The 11901-nt window shown below is 41.8% G+C and overlaps 1 protein-coding gene across 2 annotated transcripts in view; it reads right to left on the reverse strand.

Annotated features, from left to right (window-relative positions):
- SPATA5 (spermatogenesis associated 5) overlaps positions 1-11875 on the reverse strand; it is a 236514-nt gene extending 224639 nt beyond the window's left edge. For both annotated transcript variants that reach the window (XM_032997616.2, XM_032997615.2), the window contains exons 1-5: positions 11743-11875; positions 11101-11225; positions 10356-10513; positions 2690-2748; positions 887-1522 (exon numbers count right to left, since the gene is read on the reverse strand). In XM_032997616.2, coding sequence (XP_032853507.2) covers positions 887-1522; positions 2690-2748; positions 10356-10513; positions 11101-11225; positions 11743-11857 — 1093 coding nt within the window. In that variant the 5' untranslated portion in view covers positions 11858-11875. The remainder of the gene's footprint in view (positions 1-886; positions 1523-2689; positions 2749-10355; positions 10514-11100; positions 11226-11742) is intronic.
- Positions 11876-11901: the final 26 nt, after the last annotated feature.

An 11901-nucleotide genomic window follows, 5' to 3' on the forward strand; every position in this document is an offset into this window, starting at 1 on the left:
TTCCCAAGCAATGCACAACAAAAGAGCCACTTATGTCTTATGGAAATTGTTCCAGTGATCACTGAAATACTCTCCTCTCTAAAGCGTATGTGTGGGAAGAGGTAAGGCAGAGAAATAAAAAAGCCTCAAAGACATGATATTAAAGAAGTTTTTACAGGTAGGAGCCCTGTCTCACAGTGATGCACACCTAGACAAGCACAATGAGCAGACGTGCCTGCTTTATGTAGATATCAATTTATGACATATACACATACAGAGTTTTTTCTTTGTCACAAGAATCCTCTAAGTTCATATTTATATTAGATATAACTTTATGTAAGGCAAGAGTTACCACATTAGTTTTTCTACCCTGTAATTCCATACTAAACACACCAAGCAGTTTGAGTAAACAGCCTTAAACACTTACTCAAAACTTTGCAGGAACCCTACAACACACAGGGATAAAAACAGCAGAAGAATTAATCTGACTGAGTTTTTCTCAATTTACAAAATATTGCTAGTTGACCCTATCAAAACAAATTAAAATCTTATGACGATATAGACATCTGCACCTTTCAAATACCTAAGTATAAAAGTCTTTCCTAATTGCTACAAATTCTGTTTAGGCATACCTGAATTTTCTTAAGAGGCACATATTTCTTTCCTACTCAATTATTTTTCACACAAGCTAATCGTAACATCTTCATAGTATCCATATAGTATAATTATAAAACAGTTTGACATTGTTTGGACACACAAGTATACCAGATCAGTGTTACATAAAGTTCAGTGCATATTCCTGGAATAACTTGGTTTACAGAAAAAAAAAACAAACACACACAAACAAACAAACAAAAAAAAAACCACCTAGTTTTGAATGAAGAAAGCCAACTCTTAGGCATCATACCGTAACTCTTGAACAGTTCAGCTTGCTTCAAGGGCAGTTCAATTGTTTCTCTAATAATTTTCAGCTGGCTGCTTAAACCTCCTATCATATCATAGGTGATACGGGATTCACAATCACCACCTTCTGCTACATTGGTCCTCGTTTCAATAAAATTGATTCTAGTTCTTGAGGAAATGAAATAAAAAGCATCTGTATTGCTTATTGCTCCAGTTTTGCCAGTTAGTGGGAGTCCCTCACCACCTCCTTTCCCAGCCAATTCCAAATCATCGGTGGGGTCTGCACCATCTCCCTTGCTGTAGGTTTTATCTCCCTGACCAGAGTCTTGACCACTGGCTGCCACAGCAGAACTGGGTGTGACTGGTGAACCATGATCCATTGGTTTGCTTGGTGTGCTCATAGATGCAACCTCTGGACTATTGTCAATGTCCATCTTGCTGAGCTCTAAGGACAAATCTAATGTACTTGTCTCCAAATCAGATCTTTCAAGGTCTGGCTCATGGAAATCACTGTAAATGGCAGTGCCCTGGGCAGTCAGCTCTGCACCATCAGTTCCTTTCACTTTCATCACCACGATGTTACAAAGTTTGCCATAGAAAGCGAAGGCCAAGAGGTTTCCTGGTAAAACTATCTTCCCATCTGTGAGAAGATGAAGAAGAAAAAAAAAAAAAAAAAAAAAAAAAAAAAAAAAAAGACAAGAAGAAATTTCAATCTACTTTGGCAGCAATAACATTCAGACATTCTTTTACCGATAATTCTTTATCAGGAAGCCTAGGGAGTGCTATAAATTAACACAACAAAAGGTAGTTAGATAATTTCAGGTAATTTAAATGATCTTTTTGTACACAAGCAGACTGGATAAACATTCATCAGGATCATACGTAATCTCTCACAGTAAATGCATCATTAGTTTGAGCATTTTAAACTTCATACAGCATACAAAGGCAGATTATGGAATTAAGTATTGTAAGAGGTAAAAATTTTATATTTGCCATGTGCCTTATAGGTTCACAATATTTAATGTTTAGCCCATCTTCTTTGAGAGTTTTAGCCTAAAAAAGGTAAGGTTTTAGCCTTTGTGTTGACAGAGAAATATTAGGAGATGTGATCAGAGTGCACGCTACAGGCACAAAAAAAAACGAAGGCAAAAATGTAAACAAGATTTGTTATTTCCAGCCAAACTGATGAATTTGGAATGCAGTTCATGTCTCCTGCTCCTTCACATTGCAATACTGTTATTAATTCCTAAATTAGAAGATTGCCTTTGAGTAGAACAATTTGTAGTGAGTGCCTTGAGCAGCACTACCTTGAATAACTTACCTTGCTTTTTTGCCTTACTTATACATATCCACCACCCAAGAAAGAGCAATTTTGTTTATTTACCACTAGCATAAAAAAAAAAAAAAAAAAGAATCAGAGTATGGGTTTTCATGCTAATATCGATCCCTTATTTTGTTTTTAATGCTTAGTATCGCACTTCTTCACAGCACAAGTAAACTCTGTAGTGCACGACAGTATCAGCCAGAATGCCAGCAATGATTGTTAAACAATCCAACTTGGACCAGCTATATGTATAATGGACAGAAGGAATGGAATCAGACTTCATGCAAATTAGATATTTACAGCATTCCAAAATTATTTAGCCCAGAGAAGACAGATTGCTAAAAGAAATGTGAGCAGAATAACATCCTCTATTATGCCATAAGCCCTTGATTAAGAACATAAGAGGAAACTGCTTTCCTATCCAAAACTTCATGATCTACTAGAAAAATGAAACAGACAGAAGAGAAGCAAAAAAACTTATACCTAAGTTTCTCAGTAGACAGACAGACATTTCCTCAGCTTTAATGGTGGCATCTTTATCCCTGTGGTAGGAAGAAAAAAAAAAAGAAAATTTTTCCAAGCAGTAACTACTTCAAAACCAAACCAGGGTCCGCACCACTAAGGCACCAGGTTGATGAATACCACCTATTTTACAGTATATGATTTAACCTCACAAACAGAAAAAGATCCATGAGCACTTTACAGTCTTCAGATCATACCCTCTTAAATCTGAAGATATTAGACACACAGTAACAAAAGAAGCATACATATTTAATTTTGGGTTAGTTTTTCCACACAAATGCTGTAATAAATGATATCATAAGTTATATTTATAATTTCTTACGATTACAAATATGGAATGCATACTTCTCATCTCATCAGGCAGAATGGCCACTGCTACATTTACTGAATTTCAAAAATTACAGATAAGGTAGGTCTCTTCCCTGCAAACACACAGACATCTTTCACTGATTAAACTAGTGCCTCAAGCACTTGCAAAACTGTACATGTCTTAAGCACTGCACATCCACTATCAGAACAGTACAAGTTTTCGCCCACAATGCATCTTCTAGTCTTTTATTTAATCGAGTTTGAGTGACTTGACAGATCAGCCTTAAGCCACTTCCCTCACCAGCCCCGGCCAGGCCTACAGTATTTTCTCAAACACACAACTGAACACGTGTGCTCTTAGCCCAAAGCAAATGAAAGGTAAAAGGCGTCTTCTGTGAATTTCTTTCTCTGGTGTTCATATTAAAACATTTCACATCACGTTTACAACTCACTGAGAATACAGACATCTTTAACTCTCCTGCTCCTCAGATATACTGCAACATATAAGGCTGTAGTGATGCAATCATTTTTCAGTGATGGTTTATCCATACAATCTTTTTCCTGTTTCATTTGTAGTTTTACCTTTTATTAAAGCTCATTAAACTGTCTTTTAAGTTCCTTAGGATTGACCTCCTTCAGCCAATCTATACAAGCCCCACACATTAGGCTTTCTGTATCCACAAGAAAATAAAGGCTTCACTATATCCATTTTGCAGACAAATGTCCACAACCTTTGTAAGCACTTATACATGTATGAATGAAAATTATTATACCAAGAACTGAATAGCAGCAGCACCAAAGGCATTTAAAGCAGATATAGCTGCTGTGAATAAAAGTATGATCAACAGGGGGAGCTCTAAACCTAGAAATAAAACCCCATTTCTCAATTCCACGGATTGAGAAAGGAACTTGAGGGAAAGAGGGGTATTACGTTAATTTAGAAGAGAGCTCTCAAAATACCATAGTTGTTCCTAACAAGTAAACACATAGTGAATTACGTTGTTGGGGTCTGAAGTTGAGGACTTATTTTTTTAACTGGAAAAAAAAGCTAAATTATGCATTCAAGTAACTACCCAGAAGTATTAATTTGCATAGAATGAGCTACACCTGTAAAGCATCTAGAAACCTAGGCAACTACTCAAATAGTGGGATTCCCATTTATTCTTTTAATAATTTGCATTCTTAAATGATGGGATGGCACTATGTGTCGGGGGCAGCCTGGTCTCTCCTTCTAGCAGCAAGGACGTGCTCAACTTGGCGTCTCGTAATTTGCATAAGCTGTAAGCAAACTGTTACACCCCTGGGGCTAAGGACGATTTCTTCCAGGAGGGCTGGTTTCGTAACTAGAGATAAGCACGTGCTATAGAAACAGGAGTAGAAGTCGTTAAGGAGAAGAATGCTGTGAGCTAGCAGAAAATTAACTGCAGAAAAAGTCAAGCTGACCTTAGACGTTAGCCAATCATGAGCTCAGTTTTTGTAATATGTATTAGGTGATTAACCATTGTGCCAATCAGCTTAAAACACGTGTCTCTCTTTGTCTGTTTGGAATATAAAATCGGTTGTTGTGTTCAATAAAGTAGATCCTGACTTGCATCGAGCTGGGTCTCCGTCTCTCAATCGCGGCAAATTGGTGACCCCGACGTGATTCGGGATTAAGAACCACCTATCTGCGTGGCATGCTGCGAGTCCCACAGAACTTTGAATGAGCTGCTGAAAGGAAGCAGGAGCCGGCATTAAGAATCCCTCCGGAGTTGTGAGGTGAGCTGTGGGAGACATGGGAAGTCAGGTGTCTTCCCCAGAGAGGGACGTGTACGAACTTATGAAAGCCCTTCTTGAAAAATATGAAAAGAATCTCTCTGGGCAAGATCTTAAGGTTATGCTCAAGTGGGTACAAGTGAAAATCCCCACTGTAACTGCTTCCAGTATATTAACGACTGAGCTTTGGGATGACGTGGGGATTAAGCTGTGGGACGCGGCTACAACAGGGAATGCTGAAGCACAGCGCATGCTCCCGTGGTGGAGGACTATCTTTGAAACTCTGAAGGCTCAGGAGACCGTTAAGAATAAAGACACTAAAGACAGGAAAGGTCTCCCGGTCGATAAGAAGACCTCGGAGCCTCTTGAGGTGGGTGCCGCCAAGTACCCCCCAGAGGATTATCCTTTTGATCCAGGACCAGTGGACCCAGAGGAGGAGCCAGATCTCCACCCTCCCGATCCCCAGGACGTATGGGCAAATATTAAACGACAAGCTCTGAAAGAGGGGGACTTGCAACTTGCGAAAAAAATAGTCGCTCCTGTTATCTATCAGGGGAGGGGGGCTCAATGGGAGGCATTATCCTTCCCTGTGGTGAAGGAGTTGCGCCGTACTGTTACCGAGCATGGCCTCTCTTCCCCATATTTCGCGAGTTTGTTATCTTCTGTCTTAGATACTTATGTCATGACTCCGCATGATCTCAAATCTCTCGCACAGTTGCTGTTAACCCCCACACAGTATTCGCTATGGGAGTCGCAATGGGGGAGGGGACTCCAAACGCATTTTTAGGAGGGGCATGTGGCCTCTGTTAAGCCCTTTGTGCTACCTGTGCCTATGATCTTATGGGGACGTGATGCACTGTCACAATGGGGAATGGCTATTCAAACGCATTTTTAGGAGGGGCCATTGAGGTGCGCGACACCCTGAGATTAACCTGGAAAACTAATACCCCTGTCTGGGTGGATCAATGGCCCCTGCCGCTAGAAAAGCTTCGCGCCCTGGAAGAATTAGTTGATGAACAGTTATCCAAAAGACATGTTGTGCCCTCTGTAAGCCCCTGGAATTCACCTGTTTTTGTGATTAAAAAACAAACTGGCAAGTGGCGCTTGCTCCATGACCTCAGAAAAATTAATGATGCTATGGAAGACATGGGAGCCCTGCAACCAGGGCTCCCTTCTCCCACAATGATCCCCCGGGACTGGTCTCTGACCGTCATTGACCTCAAGGACTGCTTTTTTAATATCCCTTTGCATCCAGAAGATTCTCCTAAATTTGCTTTTTCAGTTCCAAGCATCAACATGCAAGCTCCATTGCAGAGATATCAGTGGGTTGTGCTACCACAAGGAATGAAAAACAGTCCCACAATATGCCAATGGTATGTAGCCAAGGTCCTTAGCCCTGTTAGAACAAAGATACCCTGCGTTTTACTGTACCATTATATGGATGATATTCTAGTGGCAGCACAACATCACGAAGTCATGGAGGAAGCTGTAGCCCTTGTCATAACTGCTGTTAATTCAGCAGGTCTTTGTGTTGCGCCGGAAAAGGTTCAGAAAATACCACCATGGAAATATCTAGGCTGGCGCATACGGGCTCAAACTATAGTCCCACAGCCTTTACTAATTCAAGCAGATGTGAGGACTTTGCATGATGTGCAGAAGTTGTTGGGAACAATTAATTGGGTTCGACCTTTGCTAGGAATTTCCAATGCAGATTTAAGTCCTTTATTCGACCTGCTTAAGGGGAGCACAGACTTATGTTCCCCTCGTGCTCTCAACCCTGCAGCTGTTGATTCCTTACAAAAAGTTGCTACAGCTATTACCTTAAGACAGGCACATCGATATGCCCCTGAGTTACCTTTCCTTTTAATCATTTTGAATCCTGCTCGACAGCCTCATGCCTTGATATTTCAATGGGACTTGCAGGAGTCTGACCCGTTGCTTATCACTGAATGGGTATTTTTACCGAATCAACCCACGAAAACCATCTCAACACAGCATGAAATGTTTGCATCCTTGATTGTCCGTGCCAGGCGGCGCTTGTTAATGTTGTCTGGAATGGACTTCACTTGTATTTATTTGCCTATGGTCAGTGATTATTTGCAGTGGCTTCACCAACAATCGGAAGCCTTCAGTATAGCGATAGCTGGTTATACAGGCCAACTCACTTCTCACCCACCTTCTCATAAATTGTTTAATGCTAATTTCCAGCTTGTACCTAGACCAAAGAGGAGTGACCAGCCTTTGCAAGCTCTTACTGTTTTTACAGATGGATCTGGGAAGTCCCACAAATCTGTTATCCTCTGGTGGGACGACCAGCGCAAACAATGGGAATCGGATATAAAGACAGTGCCGGGTTCCCCCCAAATCGTGGAACTGACTGCCGTCGTCCGAGCCTTTAGAAAATGGTCTACACCGCTTAATATCATCACTGATTCAGCTTATGTTGCAGGGATTGTTGAACGAGCTGAGGCGTCTGTGTTACGAAATGTCTCACATTTTGCATTATTTGCTTTGTTACAGGAGCTTATTTTTCTTTTAGATTCTCGCATTCATTCCTATTTCATTATGCATGTCAGATCTCACACTTCCTTGCCTGGCTTTATAGCAGAAGGGAACCGGCAAGCTGACCTGCTTACATTACCGGTACAGGTACTGCCAGACCGCATAGCACAAGCAAAACTCAGCCACGCTTTCTTTCACCAAAATGCTGGTGGGCTTAAGCGACAATTTGGCCTTACTACTCAGCAGGCAACCAGTATAGTTGCTGTGTGTCCCGATTGTCAAAGGCACTCATTTCCTACAATAGCAGGAGGAGTTAATCCTAGAGGATTGCAAAGTTTGCAACTTTGGCAAACCGACGTCACTCATTTTTCGGAGTTTGGTCACTTAAAATATATTCACTCCTCTATTGATACCTTTTCTGGGGCATTATTTGCCTCTTGTCATACTGGCGAAAAGGCGCGCGATGTTCAACGACATCTGCTGCGTGCTTTTGCCACTTTAGGCATACCTTCTCAAATTAAAACTGACAATGGCCCTGCATATATTTCAACTGCAATTAAAAAGTTTTTGAGTTCTTGGGGGATCAACCACATTACGGGTATCCCTCATTCCCCCACGGGCCAATCCTTAATTGAACGCTCTCATCAGTCTCTGAAACGCTTATTGCAACAACAAAAAGGGGGAATAGGGACCGTTACCCCCGAGGAACGTCTTCAGAAAGCTTTATATGTTTTTAATTTTCTGAATTGTTCTTTGATAGACAGTAAGCCTATCAGGATGGTTGAGAAGCCTTGTAAAAATGATTGTGTATGCTTTAGAGTTTTTATTCTTTTGTTACTTTGTTTACCCTGTTTTTTGCAGTGTGTGCAGAACCTGATAGCCAGTTCAGTGAAAAGGGTCCTTATTGTGCAACAAGAAGGGGGAGATGTCGGGGGCAGCCTGGTCTCTCCTTCTAGCAGCAAGGACGTGCTCAACTTGGCGTCTCGTAATTTGCATAAGCTGTAAGCAAACTGTTACACCCCTGGGGCTAAGGACGATTTCTTCCAGGAGGGCTGGTTTCGTAACTAGAGATAAGCACGTGCTATAGAAACAGGAGTAGAAGTCGTTAAGGAGAAGAATGCTGTGAGCTAGCAGAAAATTAACTGCAGAAAAAGTCAAGCTGACCTTAGACGTTAGCCAATCATGAGCTCAGTTTTTGTAATATGTATTAGGTGATTAACCATTGTGCCAATCAGCTTAAAACACGTGTCTCTCTTTGTCTGTTTGGAATATAAAATCGGTTGTTGTGTTCAATAAAGTAGATCCTGACTTGCATCGAGCTGGGTCTCCGTCTCTCAATCGCGGCAACTATGTTTTGTAGTACATTAACAGGCTTAAAACAGATGAATTATGGTTTTCATGTTTTCTTTCCTAGAGTAATTCTAGCAAAACAGTCATTTATATGACTTCTAATCTGGTGGCACAGATGTATAACAAACCTCAGAGCCTGACTCCTGACTGGCCTAGGGGAAAAATTCTGGCTGTGGAACAGTTTCCAAAAATATTACAGTAATCATAAATATTTCAGAAGTTACATGCAATTCCTCTGACCTTCATCCTTAGCTTATATGTCAGTAAAAGTCAGAGCTTTAAAGAAAGAACGCATCGCATATTAACATGGGGAAATATAAATAGATTAGGTTTAATTATTTAATTTAATGTAGGGTTGGATTTTTAATTAAATGAGTGATTTCAACCACCTCTATAACCAAACAGTATGTAATAATAATAAAACTTCCTATAGGATTAAATCAGCCATTAGAAAGAAGCCATAAAGATACATATTTTTTTTTCGCTTTCTGGTGAGATGAGAAGCATTGAGGGCAAAGCAAGCTGACACCAGAAGTCAGCATACAATGTGCAGCTAAGTTAACCAGTGAAACTGTAACTGAAGCTAAACTGGTTACATTATTGACAACAAGCAAGATTGCCTCATCAATATTTCTGACAAACAGTATGATAGAAAACAGCATCTCCCCCTTAAAATGGACAATGACAATGTCATGTCTGGAAACAGAGGTTTGGTGGGGAAGTGAAGTTAATTTACAGAAGCTACAGTGTTGGGACACTTTCAAAAGTACACGGTAAGATAATTTTATTTAGGAAATAACTATAATCAGATTCTTTATCAACCCAAACGCTGACTCTGTGAATTCTTATGAGAATCACAAATATAGGAAGTCATTCAGCAGATCAGTAAACTGCTAATTTCTCAAAGCATTTATGATTGCGAGACAACTGTGATTTGTGCTTTTTACTCCACTTTTGGGGTGAATTTCAAGTAAAAAACCTGAAACATACTTTTGAGAGTTTCCAATCCTAAAAAACATTCCAGTAAATAAGAGTACAAAACCACACATATACAGAGGTGAAGTTTTTAAGGGAAGTGGTTAAAAAAAATCACTTCACTCTCCCCAACATGTCAGCCAGTAGTTCTCTTAACCGCAATAGGACTTTTCAACAAAAGCCTATCAGCAGTTTGCAGTATACTTCCTAATGACAGCAGCAACATGGGCTCCTTCTAACCTGACATCAACTCTATGCACAGAGATCATCCTCATCCTTTACAAGTGACTTACAAGTTTAAAGAATCTGCCTTGATCATGCAGTTATACACCCTTGCCTAACGCAAATGCAATGCAGGCAGCTTGACCTCTGCTTCAGGAGGTGCTGGGCTATCATTACTATTCATTAATTTAACATAAAACAAAGAATCTCTTAAGACTAATGAGCTTAGTGTCACTGTGTTCTCCACAATAGCACCACTCCTTAGTTGAGATTTTGTACAGCAGCTGAGTCACTCCACTGCCCAGAGAGAAGGTAGCAGCTAGCAGCAGTCAGTCACCAGTTACTAAACTTTAAGTCTTAATCCTACAAACATCTGTACACGTTCGACTTTGTGTGGGTACTAGTTCCATCCAAGTAAGAGAGAATACCAGCGTCTTCTAAGAGGTAAGAGTCTGCAGTGCAAAGCAGACACCTCACGGCACGGCACATCACTAGGTTATAACAAGACGCATACCTCAACTTTACATCGACTTCCTCTGCCTGGATGACTGCACCAGTCACAGGCTGCACAGTGACAGCATCGCCTGGGTTTACTTTCAGGTTCTTCTGTGTGGTTTCACTCAGCCCAACCTTCCCTCCTGGAAAGCCTATGGTGGGCCAAGCCGTACAGACCTAGGAAGAGTTTCAAAGCAAACAATTATCAGTTAAAATTACACACAGACTTCCAGTCCTCCAGTTAAAGTAAGCACTGTTTTGTCACAAAAAACATGGGCTGAGAAGGAACAATTAGGTTAAAACCTGGTGCCACAGGGTAACATACAAGTAGCACTGGGTTCTTTAGATATAATCCAAGACACTTCTCAATAAGGAAGGGGTTATACTTTGTCTACAAAGGAGATAAAATAATTCCACCAGGACCCTACACATTCAGCAGATGACAGAAAAGTGCTGACTAGGAAATGCTACAAATCAATGAAGAAAGAAAAATAAAGGGCTATACTCTTTCTTTACAATTAAAATACATGTGTGTGGATATAAAATACATATATTCACACCCATGACTTATAAATTTCTTGAAAAAAGTCAGCAGCATAAATTTTTTTCCAGTACTGAAAATAAAAATGTAACTACACTGTAGAAAACAGAAAATCACATTCATTATCTTTCTCATGCATGCTCCTTTCTCAATGGTCCCCATTGAATACAACAGGAACACACTAAAAGCACAAAAAAAGCACTTGCAGAAACAAGAGTCTCACCTCCTGTCGCCCATCAGCAGAGGTAAGCAAGACCGGACGACCTATGCATACGTTTGCAGATTTCATGCTGCTCAGTGACAGCTGGGCAAGGGCTCTTCGCAACATTTTTGGAACTTTATCATCTCCTAATATTTTCAGGAGAAAGAAATACATCATTTTTTCCTACCTATCAGATGAATACAGTATTTCTCAGGCTCCCCAATCAGTACAACTAACAACACCCTTCCAAGCCCTCATGAGAGCCATGAGGGAAGCACAGGGACGCTCTTGGGGGGAAACCGTGCTGCAACAGGAGAGTGTTTCTGACAGGCCTGAAAACACCCATAGTTACAAGCTGCTGTTTGCTGGATTCTCCACCCCATTTCAGCTACCAGCGGGACCCTTCTGCGGTCCTTACTCTTTCGGCACCGCAATAAAAAGCGAATTTCGCGGGGTCTCGGCCGGCCTTGCCCCAGGGACAGACCCCACACTCCCTCCCGGTCCCGCGGGGCCCGTCTCCGCGAGGGGCCGGGGCAGCCCCTTGAGGGCCGGAGCCACTCTGGCAGCCGCGGGGAGCGGGAGCCCAACTTCGCAGAGACTCATCTGCAAACGAGCCAGCCCTCAGCCCAGCGGGCCGGGGCAAGCGTCGGCATACCCCCGTACCTGCCTCCGCGGGGTCAGCAACGCTCAGCGCCAGCGGCCCACCCTCGGCCCGCGGACAGCCACCGCCACCCAGGGTCGGCCGCCCCTTGCTCTTCCTCCTGGAGGAGGCGGACATGCTGCCGCGCCGGCTACCGCCGAGCGGTTCCGGGAGCAGAGGCC

The sequence above is a fragment of the Tyto alba genome, unplaced genomic scaffold (genome assembly GCF_018691265.1).
Source record: "Tyto alba isolate M040663 unplaced genomic scaffold, T.alba_DEE_v4.0 Super-Scaffold_23, whole genome shotgun sequence".
Classification (NCBI taxonomy): domain Eukaryota; kingdom Metazoa; phylum Chordata; class Aves; order Strigiformes; family Tytonidae; genus Tyto; species Tyto alba.